General features: G+C 37.4%; 1 protein-coding gene across 1 annotated transcript in view; it reads left to right on the top strand.

Annotated features, from left to right (window-relative positions):
• The window catches only part of MYO5A (myosin VA), a 183,129-nt gene that overhangs the window by 107,982 nt on the left and 57,110 nt on the right, over nt 1–18,037 (top strand). The window contains exons 15-22 of the mRNA XM_090270613.1: nt 2,927–3,088; nt 4,423–4,520; nt 8,186–8,272; nt 8,361–8,469; nt 10,925–11,136; nt 12,026–12,182; nt 15,456–15,695; nt 16,684–16,932. Coding sequence (XP_090126739.1) covers nt 2,927–3,088; nt 4,423–4,520; nt 8,186–8,272; nt 8,361–8,469; nt 10,925–11,136; nt 12,026–12,182; nt 15,456–15,695; nt 16,684–16,932 — 1,314 coding nt within the window. The remainder of the gene's footprint in view (nt 1–2,926; nt 3,089–4,422; nt 4,521–8,185; nt 8,273–8,360; nt 8,470–10,924; nt 11,137–12,025; nt 12,183–15,455; nt 15,696–16,683; nt 16,933–18,037) is intronic.

The raw sequence follows: 18,037 nt of genomic DNA, 5'->3' as shown, positions 1-18,037 counted from the left end.
GAGTTGTTATGAGGATTAAATAGGTTTTAAAATCTTAAAGTAGTGCTGTACATGTTAAAAACTCTTAGAAAATAATGTTATTGTTGTTATTACTGAAATGATTTCCCACATCTTCATGAAGCCGCTACTTGGATTCTTCTGTTTTCTTTAACACTATTTCCTAGATATATAAGTTCAGTCTTAAGCAATTCAGAGTCCTGTCTTCAGAATAGACAGATCAAAGAAACAAGATGGAATGTCCAGGCATTTCTACCTACTTATATATTTGTGTATTTGTCTCTCTTTAAATAAAGTTGGCATACTCAGTCAGTGGGGAATGGATAAATTCTTCAATAAATGATTTCAGAAAATTGAGAATTTAACCAGGTAAACAAGGTAAATAAGATAGGCAGAGATCCCTGCTTTTGTGCAGAGTTAAGTAATAACCACTTAATCAAAATATTTAGATATTATTATATCAAAGTGGTAAATGCTATAGAAGAAGTCAAACAGGGTACCAAACCAGAGTGAATAACCTTGGGCAGGGGTTTAGGCTGTACCCTGAGAAATGGGAGACAACCATGTCAAGGCAGATGGCAGAAAGGTGAGGAGCACATAGGCTGTATAAGATGCTTTTGTTTGGGGTCCAAAAAGAAGGCCAGTGTGGCTGAAGCATGGTAGGTGAGTAGGATGTATAGACAGGAGCTACCTTCTGGAGGGAAGTATGGTGAAGAGTGGGGACTTTATTCCTGTTTCAGAGGAAAGTGTGGAAGGTTTTCATACAGGGAATTATGTGCTGCTGGGTAATGATCTATTTAGGGTGAGTGGAGAAGAGGCAGCAGTGATCTAGGTGAGAGATGCCAAGATTGTAGCAGTGGAGCTGGCATATAATTTGTGGGTAGTTGACAGGTCTTGATGGATTGAGTATGGAAAGTGAAAGAATAGGACAAATTGAGGATGGTTTCCATGTTTTTGGCCTGAGATACTGGATGGACGATGGTGCCGTTTACTGATGATGGTGCAATTTACTGAGAGGAAGGCTTATAAAGGATCAGGCTTTGGGAAAAAGAACCAAGAGTCCTGCCTTTGATATGTTTTGCCTGGGATGGCAGTTAGATAGTCCAAGTGAACATGTCATATAAGAAGTTGGAAATGAAAGTCAGCAGGTCATGGGGCAAGTCAGAGGAGGCGGTATAAATTTGTAAGTCTTTAGAACTAGATGGTTTAAGCAGTGGGACTGGGTGAGATTGCTTAGTAGAGAATAAGTAGATCAAAAATATAGAGAGAAAGGCCAGCGCCTGAGGAGGAATCAGTAAGGAAGTCTGAGAAAAGTGGCCCATGAAGAACAACTGCCTAAAGGAGAAATTATAGAGTAGTTTCTAATACAGCAATGTAAAATGTACTCTCTCTCTCTCTCTTTGTAAAGAAAAATCAATTTGGAGAATTTTAAATTTATGGTTTCTATGAGGAGGAAGCCACACATACATGTACATATATATGTGTGTGTGTGTGTATTCTAAACTCTGAACACTAAGCCGTTTTCTGGTAGATATTGTAGATATTAAGTTAAATTATAGTATCTACTGGCTGCTATAATTTACTAAATATGATATTGCAGCCCAGCTCTATTAACTATTTATCACGGAAGAGAGTAAAACAAAGTTTAGGTGGGCAATGCTAATGTAGAGCTAACAATTTATTTGAGAATGATCAAATATCTTAGATAAGATTCTTAAATATTTGGCCTATCATTGAGTAGCCTCGCATCTTAACCCTGTGCTGAATTTTCACATTAAATCTTAGGAGCTCTTATTCTTCTCCTTTGGAAAAACATTTTTTACCTCTTTGTAGCCAAAGCTAAAATACATAATTTATTCTATAAAGCAAGTAATACATTCATTTGTGCAACAAGCAGCTGTTATTGGTATATTATGTATAACATCATGAATTATTTCCTAAATTACCCTTATGATTGATATACAAATTAATAGCAAATGAAATAATCTGATTTTGTTTTTTAATGAAAGACCTCTTCTAAGAAAATTATTTCTTCTGGAGATATTTTGAGATTATTAAATAATTGGTAGTCGCAATTATAATTTCATTTACGAGAAGGATAAACTTTATGTGGAATGGGGCACTGTTATAAAGATATATACATATACAAGACGTTTCTGTGGATTAGTTAGAAGTCTCTTGTTCCAAAAATTTCTCCCAATCATCCTGACTAATACCATCCACCCACTTACTAAATACTAAAACTTTTGATAATCTTTCATACTGCTATCCTCGTAAAATACAAAATTGATTACAGAAGTATGCAACCAAGTTATAAATCCTTTGAAAACAAATGTAAAAGCTTACAGGATAAAGACAGGGTTTTTTACTCCTCCCCTTACCCCCCATAATTCAGCTTATTTTCTAAAAATTATTATCAATTCATAACTACTTTTTAATATTTTAATACTGTACAATTAGTTCCTGACACCCTCCTGAGATTTTCCATGATATTTTTTAGCTCGTGCTTACCGTTCGAATTAGTGGGTAGACAAATGAAGCATGGCGATTAAATATTTTGTGAAACTAAGGTAATAAGACAGGACTTTAAATTAACATTTTGCTCATAAAATAATTATAGTTCAAACTCAGTAATATGTTTAGAGTAGATTAGGATTTCAAGTCTTAGTGGAGTAGTTTTGATTTTGTTTTCCCCAAACATGGTTGTAGAATTATTGCATTTTTCCACCTGTATTTTTTATAGCATATATATCACCTTTCTCTTATAGTCTTGGCTCCCATGCAGATACTGATTACTTCTGGAATATGACTCTGGAAGACTTTACTTAAGGGAATCACTATAGATTGTAAATCTTCATAATGTTTCTGTAAAGGTTTACATTTGAGTTTGGGTTTAGAGTGTAATTTCGTTTTGCTCTTTCTGACTCAGTTTAAGATGCTACCTGAATTATTTAAAGATGATGAGAAGGCCATTAGTCCAACCTCAGCCACTTCTTCAGGGCGTGTACCCCTCACCCGCACTCCAGCAAAGCCCACCAAAGGTCGACCGGGCCAGACAGCCAAAGAGCACAAGAAGACAGTGGGACACCAGGTGAGTGCGTGTTTCCCCTTTGGCTCAGCAGAAGCTTCAGGTCATCTCTCCTCAGCCTCCCAGGTGGGGTCCTCAGGTGAGGAGAGGCTACTGCTTTCACTGTCCACTCCGCCTCCTCTCCACCTAGTTTTAGACCTGTGACTCTGATTATGCCTTTCCCAAAATAATCTTCTCTACATCTTAATTCTTCTCTCTCACAGAACACTGCTGACTTTGTTTTATTTATTCTCTGGCTGTTTCTTCTCTGGGTTTTCACAGAGTATCAGCTCCTTCAGTTGGCACAGTGCTCTCTCCTTTTTTCTGATAGCTTATGCTCTGTGGGGAGTGGGAAATGTGACACACCTGCTCAGTGCCTGACCAGTGGCCTGGGGCTTTGGACAGGAGGCTGAGCACTAGTCAGTGCTTTTTCTGTGCATGGGACCCTGTGCCTAGTGTGGGACCAGACACAGGTCCACTGTCTTCAGTCCTCATCTCATGTCCTTAATGGTAACCCCACTCTGGTTGTACTCTCCCATTCTCCCCTCATTTCCTATACTCTTTTTTTTTTAATTTTTATTTTTAACAACTATGGGTTGCCTCTTACATGCCCCCAACTGGGGACCCAGCCGCAAGCCAGGCATGTGCCCTGACTGGGAACCAAGCCAGCAACCTTTTGGTCCTCAGGCCATTGCTCAATCCACTTGAGCCACACCAGCCAGGGCCCTATACTGTTTTAAGACAGCTGCTACATTTTTTACTAACTTATAGCAAAACTCCCACTATACATGATTATATGACCTTGATATTCTTAAAGCAAAGCTATATTTTTAGTCAGAATTCTGAGTTCACAACAAAAAACAGCAGAAGCTTGTATTAAAAGGGGAGTCAGAAGACTGAACTCTAATGTAAACGATGGACTTTGGGAGGTTATGATGTGTCAGTGCAAATTCATCAGTTGTAACAGATGTACAACTCTGGTGGGGGATGTTAATAATGGGGACGGCTGTGCATGTGTGGGGACAAGGGATGGATGGGAAATCTCTGTATCTTCTCTTCACTTTTGCTGTGAACCTAAAAGTGTGCTAAGAAAATGGAGTCTATAAAAAAAGAGGGGGTCAGGAAAAGAAGTGGGAGGGAGTGAATGTATAAATATACAAATATACAGCAGGGTACGCATGCAAATGGAAGAACTTACGCACATTTACCTAAAGCCCTGCATTCTTGTTTAATAGCAGCCCCTCTTCTGAGGGTGGGTCAATCTCTACTGCTGTCATTGGAAGAAATTTTTAAATTGCTTTATATTATCTTTGGCTTTGACAAAACCTCGATGCCCCTTTCTGCTCTTTTTCATGCAGTTCCGAAATTCCCTTCACCTGCTAATGGAGACCCTCAATGCCACCACTCCTCACTATGTGCGCTGTATTAAGCCTAATGACTTCAAGTTCCCATTCACGTAAGTATTTTTCAACTACTGAATCTAAAAGTATCTATATCTCATAAGGACTACCAGACTAATAGAAGGAAAAGTATCTGGGTAATTCTTCATATCTTGTAGAGGGAAACTACTAGTAAACTGAATTTAAAATTTTTGTTTTTTACCTTTTACTCCCTTCCCCACTTTCTGTACCCATTTCTCTTACCCACCTACCTCCACCCCTGGCAACCAACAATCTAGTCTCTGAATCTACAGCTTGGGTTGTGTGTGTGTGTGTGTGTGTGTATGTGTGTGTGTGTCTGTGTTGTTTTATTTTCTGTTTTTTAGACTTTACATATAGGAGGAATCATGTGACATTTGTCCTTCTCTGACTTAATTTCATTTAGCTATATGCCCTCAAAGTCCATCCATGTTGTCACAAATGGTAAGATTTCATCTTCTTTTATGGCTGAAGAATATTTTATTGTACATATCCAACAGTTTCTTTATCCATTCATCCATTGCTTTGATTGTTTCCATTGTCTTAGCTATTGTAAATAATGCTACAGTGAACATGGGGGTCATATGTATTTTTCAGTTAGTTTTTATTTTCTTTGGATAAATACCCAGAAGTGGAATATGATAGTTGTGCTTTTAATTTTTTGAGGAATCTCCATATTGTTTTTTATACTGGCTGCACCCATTTTCATTCCTGCTGAAAAAAAAGATTTCCTTTTTTTCACCTCCTCACCAACTCTAATTATTTCTTGTCTTTTTAGTAATAGCTATTCTAACAAGTATGAGATGATATCTCATTTTGGTTTTGACTTGCATCTCCCTGAGGATTAGTGATGTTGAGCATCTTTTTATGTACCTGTTGGCCATCTGTATGTCTTTGGAAAAATGTGTATTTAGATCTTCTATTTATTTTTTAAATTTAACTTTTTCTTTTACTATTAGGTTCTATGAGTTCTTTACATATTTTAGATATTAACTCTGTATTGGATATATGATTTTCAAATATTCTCTCCCACTCAGTAGGTTGCCGTTTTATTTTGTTGATGGGTTTCCTTTGCTGTACAGAAGCTTTTTAGTTTAATGTAATCCAACTTGTTTATTTTTGCTTTTGTTAGTTTTACTTTTGATGTCAGATTCAAAAAATCATCACCAAGAACTATGTCAGAGACCTTACCACCTATATTTTCTTCTAGAAATTTTATAGTTTTAGGTCTTTCGATCAAGTTTTTAATTCATTTTGAGTTAATTTTTGTGTATGGTATAAGATAGTAGTTCAGTTTAATTTTTTCATTTTACTGTTCAGTTTTTCCAACACCATTGATCAAAGAAACTGTCTTCTCCTTACTTTTGGCTTATTTGTCATAAAGTAACTGACCATATGCTTGTGGGTTTATTTCTGGACTCTGTTCAGTTCCATTGATCTGTATATCTGTTTTTATGCCAATATCATACCATTTAATTACTATAGTTTTGTAATAGTGTTTGAAATCAGGGAGCATGATGCCTCCAGCTTTGTTGTTATTTCTTAAGATTGCTTTGTCTGCATTTTTTCAATTTTTGTTTCTTTTGGAGAATCTGAGAACAAATTAGTAGTTGGCCTTCTGAATATTTTGAAAGTTGAGGTTAAGCAAGCATTCATAACTCTGTTTTCTGTTTTGAATTTACTTCAGTTTAAGATCTTTCTGGGCTTTTGTTAATTTGGGCATTAGTTAAAACCAGAGCTGGGTAAGTAAGACTACTTTGGCACAGGCTCACAGTTATCCCTGTCACTTTTCAACTGTTGAAACCATCATAGAATGTCTACTTTTACCAAACATCTTGTTCTACCCTCAATTGCCATATAGGGAGGAAAAGGTTGTTTTGTTTTTCAAAAGGGAAGTATTTCTATAATTTTAGAAGTATGTGCATTATAAAAACAATTTTCAGGAAATATAAAATAGTATAAAAATAAATTTAAAAAGCATTCATTATACCCAGAGAGATAAGCTGGTATTAAGTGGCCAATATCTTTCCTTCCCTGCTGTGTGTGTGTGTGTAAGGGGGCAGAATAAAAGAAAGAAAGAACAAGAAAGCGACACACACTAAGAAAAGGGAGGGTTCTGTTACTAGAGTGGGAACAGAATCATAGGTATGGGGAGCATGTGGGGGGAGGGCAGTTGGGAGGGGGAAGGGGGAAAGCGACAGAAATGGTGCAGGGATTACGAAGCAAGGTAGGAGGCTGGGGAATAGACGAGGATGTTGAGAAGAGCTTTATGCACAACCCATGGACATGGACTAAGGCTGGGGGACTGCTGGAGGGAGGGGGGTTGCTGGGTGGAGGGGAGCAAAGGGCAAAGAAATTGGGACTACTGTAACAGCATAACCAATAAAACATACAAAAAAAGAAAAAAGAAAAGGGAGAGTTCATGCTGTAATTGTTGTTTTGTATATGCTTTTATCTTAATAAATTGTGGATACTTTCCATGTTAGTAAATAAAAACCCACATCATCATTCTAGTGGCTACATAAGTGTCTCATTGTATAGACATGTCATCATTTATTTAAATTATTTCCTATCAATTACATTTAGGTTATTCCAGCAATGCTGTGATGAACATCTTTTGCCAAACATCTTTTGTGTTTTTGCCTGCTTACCTCCTTAGGATAATGTATTTATAGAAGTGGAATTTGTGGATCAAACATGAGGCACGTTTACCAAAGGTTATAATAACTCCTACTCCCACTCTACAGTGTAGGAATGCTCTTTTTCCTATACCTCTGCCAACTCTGCCCTCTGGATATTTGGCCTCACACTCGAGGGCAGTTCTGAAAAACTGTTCTATCTTCCTCATTGCCTGGAAGCCCTTTCTGGAGGAAGCAGGAAGAAGCTGCCAAGCCCTGGGCCATCTCCAGGATAGCCCTAGCCTCCCTCATCCCCCCCCACCCCCCAGCACCAGAACACTTGAGAAAGGAGCACAACAGAGGGTTGGAGAGGTTGCTCACAGCTTAACTGGGGGAGTAGGAGTGATCATCCAGGGAGTGGCAGGTCTTACCATTTCCTCTTTTAGGGTCAATTCAACAAGAAGATGCCAGTTGTTTAGAATAAAGTAAGCATAAAGTATGTAAGATATAATACAAAACAAAAATATTTTTATTGATGTGGACACTATAAATGCTTATATGTACACACTACACTGAGTTGAATGGCTTTAAGAACACCAATAATTTTTTTAAAAGAATAACTGAATGGGGCATATTTAATTTATCCTTCTTGTTAAAGAAATATTCAGAGCTGGCCAGTCTTTATTCCAGGGGAGCTTTGTATGTTGAGCTAAAGAATTATAGAATTATGAGAATGGCGAGTCAAGCCATGTAGTGAGTATGGGCAAAGTGCAGAGGAGTTTGTTTGTTTTAATATTCCCAGTGGTATTTTCTGTGAGTTATGGTGTGAACGACAGATAATGCTTATGGCTCTTCGTTTTACTGCTAATTGTCTCCTCCCAATTCTCACATGGAGTTTCCCACTTTGATAACTGCTCCAACTTTTTTTTTTTTCTGTTGAATATAACTGCTCCAACTTTTGGACGCTTTCTTTCTAATGTATCCATTTGGCTCTGTACAGAAGAATCTCATCTCTAGACTGAGGAGAGTAATTTGTGGCTACAGCCCGGCTTCTGCGCATTAATGATTTTCATTTGTACGTGTAGGTTTGATGAGAAGAGGGCAGTGCAGCAGCTGAGAGCATGTGGGGTCCTGGAAACCATCCGCATCAGCGCAGCAGGTTTTCCTTCACGGTGAGCTTGGCATTTTTCAAATATAAGGTATCCCAATGAGATAGGTTCCTACTTCTTTAAATAAGCTAACGTGAGCTCCTTTTCATAGGTGGACTTACCAAGAATTTTTTAGCCGTTACCGTGTCCTAATGAAGCAGAAAGATGTGCTGAGTGACAGAAAGCAAACATGTAAGAATGTATTAGAGAAACTGATCCTGGTAAGAAAATTTTTCACGTATCTTTATCTGAAAAGATTATGGCCAAAGGCCTTGTGATTATAATCTGTGAAAGCCCTGGGAACATCCAAACACCACTAATCCAGATTATTCAGGGCTGGGAGGGTGGCAGGTGCACTGTCTTGGACGTCAAGGCTCACTGTATTTAGGATGCTCAGACTGACTGGTGAAGGTGACCCAGACTTGAGATGCATTCTTTTTAGAGTTTGATCATTATCTATAAAAATTCACCTAGTACTTACTTATGGAAGATACCAGGCCAAGTGCTATGTGACAAAGAAAAAAATTAAGTCTTCTCCTCTGGCAACATAGTCTATCTTAGAAATTAATGCATTTTAAAGATGAATATAATATACCTTAATGTCTATCAAGGACTGAGTGAGTAAGACAGGAAATTAGAGCAAGGCAAAGCCACATCTGCTATGGAAAGGAGGAACAATTTCAGGGAAGGCGTATGTTTTGTGTCATACAAAGAATGGGTAAAATTGCATAAAATTGGAAGGAGAATATTCTAATAAGGAACATGGTGTGAAGAAGGAGGAAAGCATGTAGTTTGCTCAGAAAACAGTAATGTAGTTTAAGATTAGTGTATGGGACAGTAGGAAAATGTTTAGGAGACGTAGGTTGTTGTTTGGAAAGTCTTGCATTCCAAGCTAAAGAATTCTCAAACTTTAAAATGCATTAGAGTCACCTGGAAGGCTTGTTAAAAAACACAGATTGCTGGGCCCCACTGCTAGAATTTCTGACTCAGTAGGTCTGGGTGGGTCCCACAACTTGCTGATGCTGGTCTGAGGATTGCACTTTGAGAACCACTGTCCTAGGTCATGGAGAATCTAAGATTTATGAAAGGTTTAAAAAATATTTTCACTTGTTTGACACTAGTTTGGGTAAATGACTTCACTCTGAGGTAGTTAGTCATAATTAACTATATGTAATATCTCTTCTGTATAATAACATTATTTTTGTAAGAGCTAAGACCATTTTCTTAATAATGTGTAAAAGAATCAGGTGCTCTCCGAGTCTGGCCTGATTGCTCTCTAACCTGGGTTCAGATGGAAATGTAGAGCAGAAGGTAGGAATGATCCCATGCCTGGCCTCCTCCCCCAGGCCACTCGAAGCTGGTTCAGGGCTTCGCAGGGCAAAGGTACCATATAGAGGGGTGCAGGGTTGGTGTGGGTTGGGGTGGGGGAGGCTGAGATGGGACAGGGAGGAAGAGAGAACCACTTTCTAGCTCCTTTTGAATCCCAAGCTAAGCTTTCTACGTAAATTTTATTGATTAAACTTGAAATAATTTTAGGTATTTTAGATATATGTAGAGATTTCTGATTTTCCAGTTTCATGTTTAAGATAGGAGATACCTGCTTACAGAATTAAGTAATTTTCTGTTTTCACACAATTTCAGATCACAGTAGTGATGATTATAAATAAATTCCAGTCTTCTTTTTATATGACAATGGTTAATAATTTGCATACTTCCAGATAAGGCAGATTAGAATGTAATAGACAAAAAATCTCATGCATATTGTGTTTACTACTCAGCTTTGCTTATTATCAAAAGTAAATGGCCCTGGCAATGTTGCTCAGTTGGTTGGAGCATTGTCCTGCAAACAGAAGGGTCACAGATTTGATTCCTAGTCACGGCACATGCCTAGGTTGCAGGTTTGATCCCCAGTCTGGACACACATGAATGACAACTGATTGGTGTTTCTCTCACATTGGTGTTTCTCTTCCTCTCTCTCCCTCCCTTCCCCTCTCTCTAAAATCAATAAGCATGTCCTCAGGTGAGGATAAAAAGAAAAAAGTAAATGAATAATATAAATGATTATATTTTTGTAAAAGGAGTTTTGAAATTTGTACAAGTATTTTAAACATTTATAAGGCTTTACTACTTATTTTCAGATACAGTTGATAGAGCAAAGATATAACAAGAAACTTAACTCTGTTGATATGAATGCTCAAGATTTTTTGTTTTTAATTTTTATTTTGTGTGCATTACTTCCTGCCTTATTCTTTATACTGGTGTTTTTGTCCCTTCAGCCTTCCATGGAACACACAACCTGATGTAACCCTTACAGCCTTGGTCAGTCAGAGGGAGTGTCAGCATCTCCATTTCCTTGAGATATTTAAAATACAAACAAGCAAATAGTAGCTGCCTATAGCCCACAACCAAGTTTTTTGCCTCAGATAATAATTCCAGGTAGAATAATTCTGGACAATAACTCTTAAACTGCAGTTTTCCTTAAAATCACTTCTATTTGCTCAACTTGCATAGGATCAAAAATCTGGCTCTATTAGTTAATTATGTAGCCCACGGTTTAGCTAATAGATTCATCCCTTCAATGATTCTGCTTTTAGATACATATTTTTTTCTCTTTTAAAATTTTATTTATATGGTCCTTATTTCTACTTCTGAGTATACAATTTCTTCCAAAAATAGGACAAAGACAAATACCAGTTTGGTAAGACAAAGATCTTTTTCCGTGCCGGTCAAGTGGCCTACCTAGAAAAATTGAGAGCAGACAAGCTGAGGGCTGCCTGTATCCGGATCCAGAAGACAATCCGAGGGTGGCTGCTGCGGAAGAAGTACCTACGCATGCGGAAAGCAGCCATCACTGTACAGAGATATGTGCGAGGCTACCAGGCCCGATGGTAGGTCTCCTGGGGCCCGGTGCACTCTGGCTCACGGCTCCTATGATTACAGAATCCATCTGATTCATTGTCTAAACCAGGACAGTTTGAGTGGTCACCCTACATGAGAAGGCAACACCTCACCTCTTCTTAGGTTCAAGGAGTAGCAAATTAACTCACAAGGCAGTTAAATAGAATAAACTTTCACTCCCCTTATGATTCATCCTCAAAAAAAATTATGAATTACTGCATGCCCATGTCTTCAGTATCTTTTTTTTGTACTTTTATATGGGCTCAAAGAAATTATCTGAAACTAAAACGGTCATGAACATGAACCAATGACTTCATTGAGGGGTTTTCAGGAGCAGTCAACTGTGAAGGTCTTTCTAGAATTATACTTCAGTGTGATTACACATTAGGATAATTTTAATTTAGAAATATCAGTAGAAATGAATTAATGATAAAGAATTTATGCCAAAATAGAAAGGGTTTGAAAAATACTTTAGCAATGGATATATCTGAGAAAGCTGGTGATGAGTAAATATGGAATTACTGTGTACAGGGGTCTGCTTTGCAAGGGGACATAGCCTCGGGTAATGCGCACTGTCCTACAAAGAATAACCCTTTATGAGCTTCACTTTCTTTATTGCAAAATCAGGTAATATGGGACATCCTAATCTGTAGGTTAGGGAAGGCTCAAATAAGATAATGAATGTGAAAATATTTGGAGGAACTACAAATTGCTATATAATTATAAGGAATGCAAATGTTGATTTAATATTGTATATTATTAGAATAATACAACGGAGTTGCTACTTATGCCAAAGATATTGCTGCTTTAAGTCTCCACAAAATATATTCCTGGGTTTTTCTGCTTACTAACAAATGCACTGCTTCTTCCTTTGGCCAGCTATGCTAAGTACCTGCGCAGAACCAACGCAGCAACCATCATTCAGAAGTACTGGCGCATGTATGTAGTCCACAGGAAGTACAAAATTAAACGAACTGCCACTATTGTTCTTCAGTCTTACTTGCGAGGCTACTTGGCCAGAAATAGGTATCGCAAGGTGAGTCATTATTTTCAACTTTGTTTATTCATTCCGTTAATATTAATCATATTCTATATCTGTACAAAGTCACCACAGGGGCTCTTATAGACAAAGGAACCATATGGAGACAACCCACAATTGAAATATATTTTTAAATATTAAATAAGTGCATATATTTATTAACAAGACAATGGAAAAAGAAAACTTTACCACCTTTTCCCCCTTGTCTATATAATTTGAAGAAAAGTTAGTGTATTGGTTTCCTGTGGTTGCTATAATAAGTTACCACCAACTTGGTGGCTTAAAACAATAGAAGTGTATCCTCCTACAGTTCTGGAGGTCAAAAATCCAAAACCAGTATCACTGGGCCGAAGTCAAGGTGTTGACAGGGCTGCACTCCTTCCAGAAGCTCTAGGGGAGAATCCATTCCTTGCCTCTTCCAGTGTCTGATGGCTACCAGTGTTTCTTGTGTTTGTGGCCACATAACTCCAATCTCTGCCTTCTTCTCCACATCTCTGTGTGTCTACCCTTCCTTTGTCTCTCTCTTATGAGAATATTTGTCATGGATTTAGGGCTCCAAAGGATAATCCAGTACAATCCCCTTTTCTCAAAATTTTTTAACTTAATCATATCTGCAAAGACCTTTTTTCCAAATAAGGTAACATTAACAGATGCCAGAGGTTAAGATCTGATACCTTGGGGGGCCTTTGTTGAGCTTTGACTAGGTGTACTATCTGACATCTGGGTGGAAGATTGTTCCCAGAATGAAATAACCTTGAAATAATTTACTGTGGTGAAAAGGAGATAAATAACATTAATGTGGTTAAGCTTGTATTGCCTGGAATATAATACTTTGAAAGTTTTTGACAAATACTCTTAATATGTGGCAATAATCAATATGACTATAGATAATGGGTCACCAGATTAATCTTAATCATCGCCTCTGACATATGATCTAGTAGAAAGGCTTTTCTCTTTCATTTTGGCAAGGTTTGGAGTCTGTCCTTTGTGATACATTCCTAACAAGCCAGAGTTCTGTACAGTCTGGATCTTAGAGCTCTGTGGGCACCACTGTTTAAAGGAGTGTCAACAGAGAGATTTGATGGGCACATCTCTAATCACAGGCAGTATGTGGGAATGGCCTAGGCCCTATTTCATGTATGTATTTTACTTTCTTATTTTGAAGTAATTTTAGACAACAAAGAAAAATAAAAAACTAATGTGGCTTGAATGAGCATATTTAACAGCTGTTTTAAAGAAAATTTGAAGATAGTTACTCCAGGTCTTTCTTTCTGCCATACCAGCTTTATAGTCTGGTGTTCTTTCTCTACAAGCATGAGCTTTCAGCGAAAGGAAAAGCCTTATTAAAGTTGACCTTTTAGAGAAACTAAACTGGTTACACTTTTGTTTTCTTCACTACTGTGTTCAAGAACATCTGAACTGGGTTTTGAGGCCACTGGTTGAGCAACATTAGCCTCTGGCCAGCTCAGCTCCAACTGTGACGACACAGTCGGGGTGGCAGGTGAGAGACTGGCTCATGTATAGTCCAGTATCACCCCATTAGTGCCCCTTCTGGCCGTGTTTCTGGTGTTTCCAGTCCAAGCTTTCCCTTCATGGGGCTTGAGAGTCTAAGGAAGAGCAGGTATTGTTTCATTTCTCTAACTCACTAATGGAAATGAGATTGAGAATGGAAGATTTAATTATATTCTTTTTCCATTTAACTGAAATTACAGAAATTGACCATTGTGTGAAGTTACATGGAGAGAAGAAAATGGAATAGGAAAAGTGACGTTAATAGCTTTGCCACTGTGTACTGCTTGAGTTTGAAAGTTTGATAGCCTTCAATTTGCCATTACTGAGTCTTAACTAGTTGGTCACTATTCATCCAGATAAGGCAAGTGGCTCCCTGAGGTTGGTGATGTTTGGAAAGAGCGCAGGGTGCCTAACTTGACTGCAGCGTTATGCACAGTGACTGCACTCAGTGGAAAGTAAGGACTGTCTTAGTGTTCGGTAAACAGCCAGAAAGGGCAGCCTCGACTTGGTGAAGATACGATTAAGGGCTCTCAAACACCAGCATTTATTTTGTATTTGATGGTTTAATACTTAACCACTTATTTCTTCAATGTACCCTCCAGATGGGCACATTTTTTTCATTGATTTTCTCAGGTACATAACCTACAAATAGGAACTATTCTTTTAATGATTTTATTAAACTGTTAGCTATTTGAATAGATGGTTTCAGAGATTTTTACATTTAAAAAGTTTAATAACAGATACATTGTGTCCATTTATAATAATCACTAATAAGTACTGAAGTGCATACATTTAATATCATTTATATCATACAAGAGTTTTATAAAATCATAGACTTATAAGGACCTTAGAAAATTTTGATAGTTCAACTTTTATTTAATTTCAAGAATTTTTTTCTCTGTTATTCCTGGAAATTGCACAATCTCTGCTTGGTGGTCTTAGTGATAAGAAACTCATCTTATAAGGCAACCTTTTGTTATAAGTTGTTTATAAGTTTAGGGGAGTTTTGAGGGGGGATTGTAGAAAGTATGACAAAATCAAAATGAAGATTTGTTTACTTCCATTTACCTTACTTTTAGCTTTCCTTTAAAACTTTATCCACACAACCTTTGAGTCCCATAAGTGGATTCCTCCTACATTTGAAACAGCAATAGGAAGTGCTCACTAGAATGGTATTCCTCAAAAAGGGCAGCCAGCTGTGTCATTTTTTGTTGTTGTTTCTAGAAAAATATTAATAAATTTTGCAGTTTTTCAAGTGTTGGCCTCTACAGCCAGCTTACTGGTTATACCCCATATCCTCAAGCATAGATATAATGCACAGTGAGATGGTATCAGCAGTAAGGGTGGTGGCTAAGTCTTTTGTTTTAACAGCATGTAATTCACAGGGTGCCAACTTCTATTCATTTTATAGAGGATCTCCTGTTGCTGACAGATATCATACACCAATAAGAAACCTAATGGTTTTTTTCTTTCTCTTTAGAGTTGTTTTCCTTTTAATAATCTGATGTCTTTTATTTAGATAGCATCTACATGTATACTCAGTTTCTCAAATTGCCCTTTAAAATTACTTTTTAAATCACCTTTTAAAACAATTTTGTGCTTCCATATATTTGTGATGTGTACTATCTACATAGTACATTGTTAATTCAACTTTTGTCTCTTTCCCTTTAGGTAATATATGGCTTATCAGCCTGGTAGCTATAGGTTGACAGAGTCTAGTCCCGAGTATGACATGCTTACACTTACCCTTCTCTGCAGATACTCCGTGACCACAAAGCAGTCATCATTCAGAAGTGGGTCCGGGGCTGGCTGGCTCGCACCTACTACAAGAAGACCATGCATGCCATCATTTACCTTCAGTGTTGCTTCCGGCGGATGATGGCCAAGCGTGAGCTGAAGAAGCTCAAGATTGAGGCCCGCTCTGTAGAGCGCTATAAGAAGCTCCACATTGGCATGGAGAACAAGATTATGCAGCTGCAGCGCAAAGTTGATGAGCAGGTGTGTTTTAAACAGGAGTCCTGGAAGTGAGCATGCATAAAGAAATCCACTGGGATCATGGTCAGCATTGTCTCCCCTTGACTTTACCTTTCAGTCTTAGCAGAAAAGTAAAATAATGATAATAATGAGTGTGGAAACAGTGACAAGCTCATAGGTAAGATTACAATGACTAAGGCAGGAAATTATTTTTGAGAACACAGCTAGTTTTACTAGTACTCCAAACCTTTACAACCAAGAGCTATCGTGTACCTAATACTTCACAAAACTCTGTCACCATTACAATCCATTTGCATGAAGTATAATGTTCCTTTTGCAGGTGAGTTGTTTAGCATTAAGGTGGCAAAAGAATCAAGAAGATGTCCATGCTTCCAAAGTATCTACAGCCTATTTACAGAGATAAGACTTTGATTTCTTAGAGATAGTTACTAAGTAATATTTTAGAGTATGCAAATTATAAAAAAGATAATTAGTAATACATGAATACCACAGAGGGCAAAAAAAACCCAATGAAATATAATTCATCAGAAAGGTTTTCTGAGTGTGAGGAGTTTTGAGGTAGTAAACAAAAAGATTTGTAAGAAGTTGGTGATTTTGAGGCCATTTTATCATTTTTATGCATCACCTTGCTAGCACATGGCTCTTAGTAGCACAGTGATGTGTTTTCAAAAGCAAGTATAGATCTTCCTATTTCTGGATTAAGAATCAGGAAATTAAGAATTTACTCTAGTAACTCGCCTCGTAACTATGAGAAAAATCACTTTTCTGTTACTCATCATGTAAAACAGAAATATTGGTGTCTGTTCTCTTCTCTTTTTGTATCAGTAAGAGAGTATTGATTATTTTACTAAAGGTGTTGTAGTTAGAATTTTGGTTAGATACCATAACAATATTGTGATGATACAGCACGAAAATGATGAATAAGCCTGGTTTTCTCACTAAATACATTGGATAGTATGTATATTTACTTATTATTTGTGTGTATTTAAAGAACAAAGACTACAAATGCCTCATGGAGAAATTGACCAATCTGGAAGGAATATACAACTCTGAGACTGAGAAACTACGAAGTGACTTAGAACGTCTTCAGCTAAGTGAGGAGGAAGCTAAGATTGCCACTGGACGGGTTCTCAGTCTACAGGAGGAAATTGCCAAGCTCCGGAAAGACCTGGAACAAACTCGGTCAGAGAAAAAATCTATTGAGGAACGTGCAGATAAATACAAACAAGAAACTGAGCAGGTAGGAAGGAACTAATTCATTTCACAAAGGAAATCGCTGTCATCTTCACCTGGCCCTTGTGGCTCACTGTTGATTTCAATCAAAGCTGAAACACAAATTTTATTATTAGTGTTTCCCAGGTATTTCTTCCGCATGCTGGAGTCTTTCAGTAGGACCTTTTGACTCTAATGAGAACAGAGGAAAAGCACTCTTATAAGGAGAGAGTTAATGGCCACGTCCCATACATGCTTTTTATTTAAAAAGGAGTCTGCACTCCTTTTTCTTGAGTTAACATGATTAAGAAGCAAATCAAACGATGAATTCTCGATAGCTGTTACTAGGGACCTTTATGGAAACCTGAATTAAGACTATGTTAAGAATTCCAAGGGAAAATGTTGGTGTCTGCATACTGATTGTAGCCAAGAGCTGCTATGCAGATAGAACCAAAAAAAAGAAAGAAAAAAAAACTTTATAGATTAATGTTTCCAGACTACAAATTTTTATTAATTTATGTCAAAACTTCACTAAATACAGAAAAAATTAAGGTTCTCAAGCAGTAATGGGATGCATTGTTTAAACAAAATGAAAGTACCTCAACATAAGGCTTATTGGAAAAAAAGTAATTTTCAGAGATTCCACCACTGTGACCATCTTTAAATGAAAACAGAGTTGACTGGATTGGGTGTAACTGTGAGCAAGAATCCCAATATGCTGTTTCTGTGCTGACTTTTGAACATCAACTGCAGTGTGGAGAATGAGAAGCTCAGAGGAACTTAGATGCAATTCAGGGAGAATAGTGTGGCTAATAAAATTATAATCCTTCCATGGTATTCAGAGTCCTAATAAAATAATTTCCTCTGTATCTCTAGCAGATCTGGGCTCTGTATTATGGACATAGCAATGCCATTAACATGTTATTTTTATATGGCAAGTTCTGTCAGAATTCAGATATGCATTCAAAGAAATACTCTTGAAATTTAAGATCTTCCTTATTTATTTGTTTGTTTGTTTTTGTCATTTCCTGAGTCCATGGAAGTTATCCAGATTCATCTGAATCTCTAGAGTATTTAAACTTGGTAGGAATATTCTCTTTTCCTCTTCAAAGTCAAGTTCAGACCTTACTAAT

Source organism: Furipterus horrens, unplaced genomic scaffold (genome assembly GCF_987537825.1).
Source record: "Furipterus horrens unplaced genomic scaffold, mFurHor1.1.pri manual_scaffold_3, whole genome shotgun sequence".
NCBI lineage: Eukaryota > Metazoa > Chordata > Mammalia > Chiroptera > Furipteridae > Furipterus > Furipterus horrens.
The sequence above is the reverse complement of the archived record's forward strand: the minus strand, read 5'-3'. Positions and strand labels throughout refer to the sequence as shown.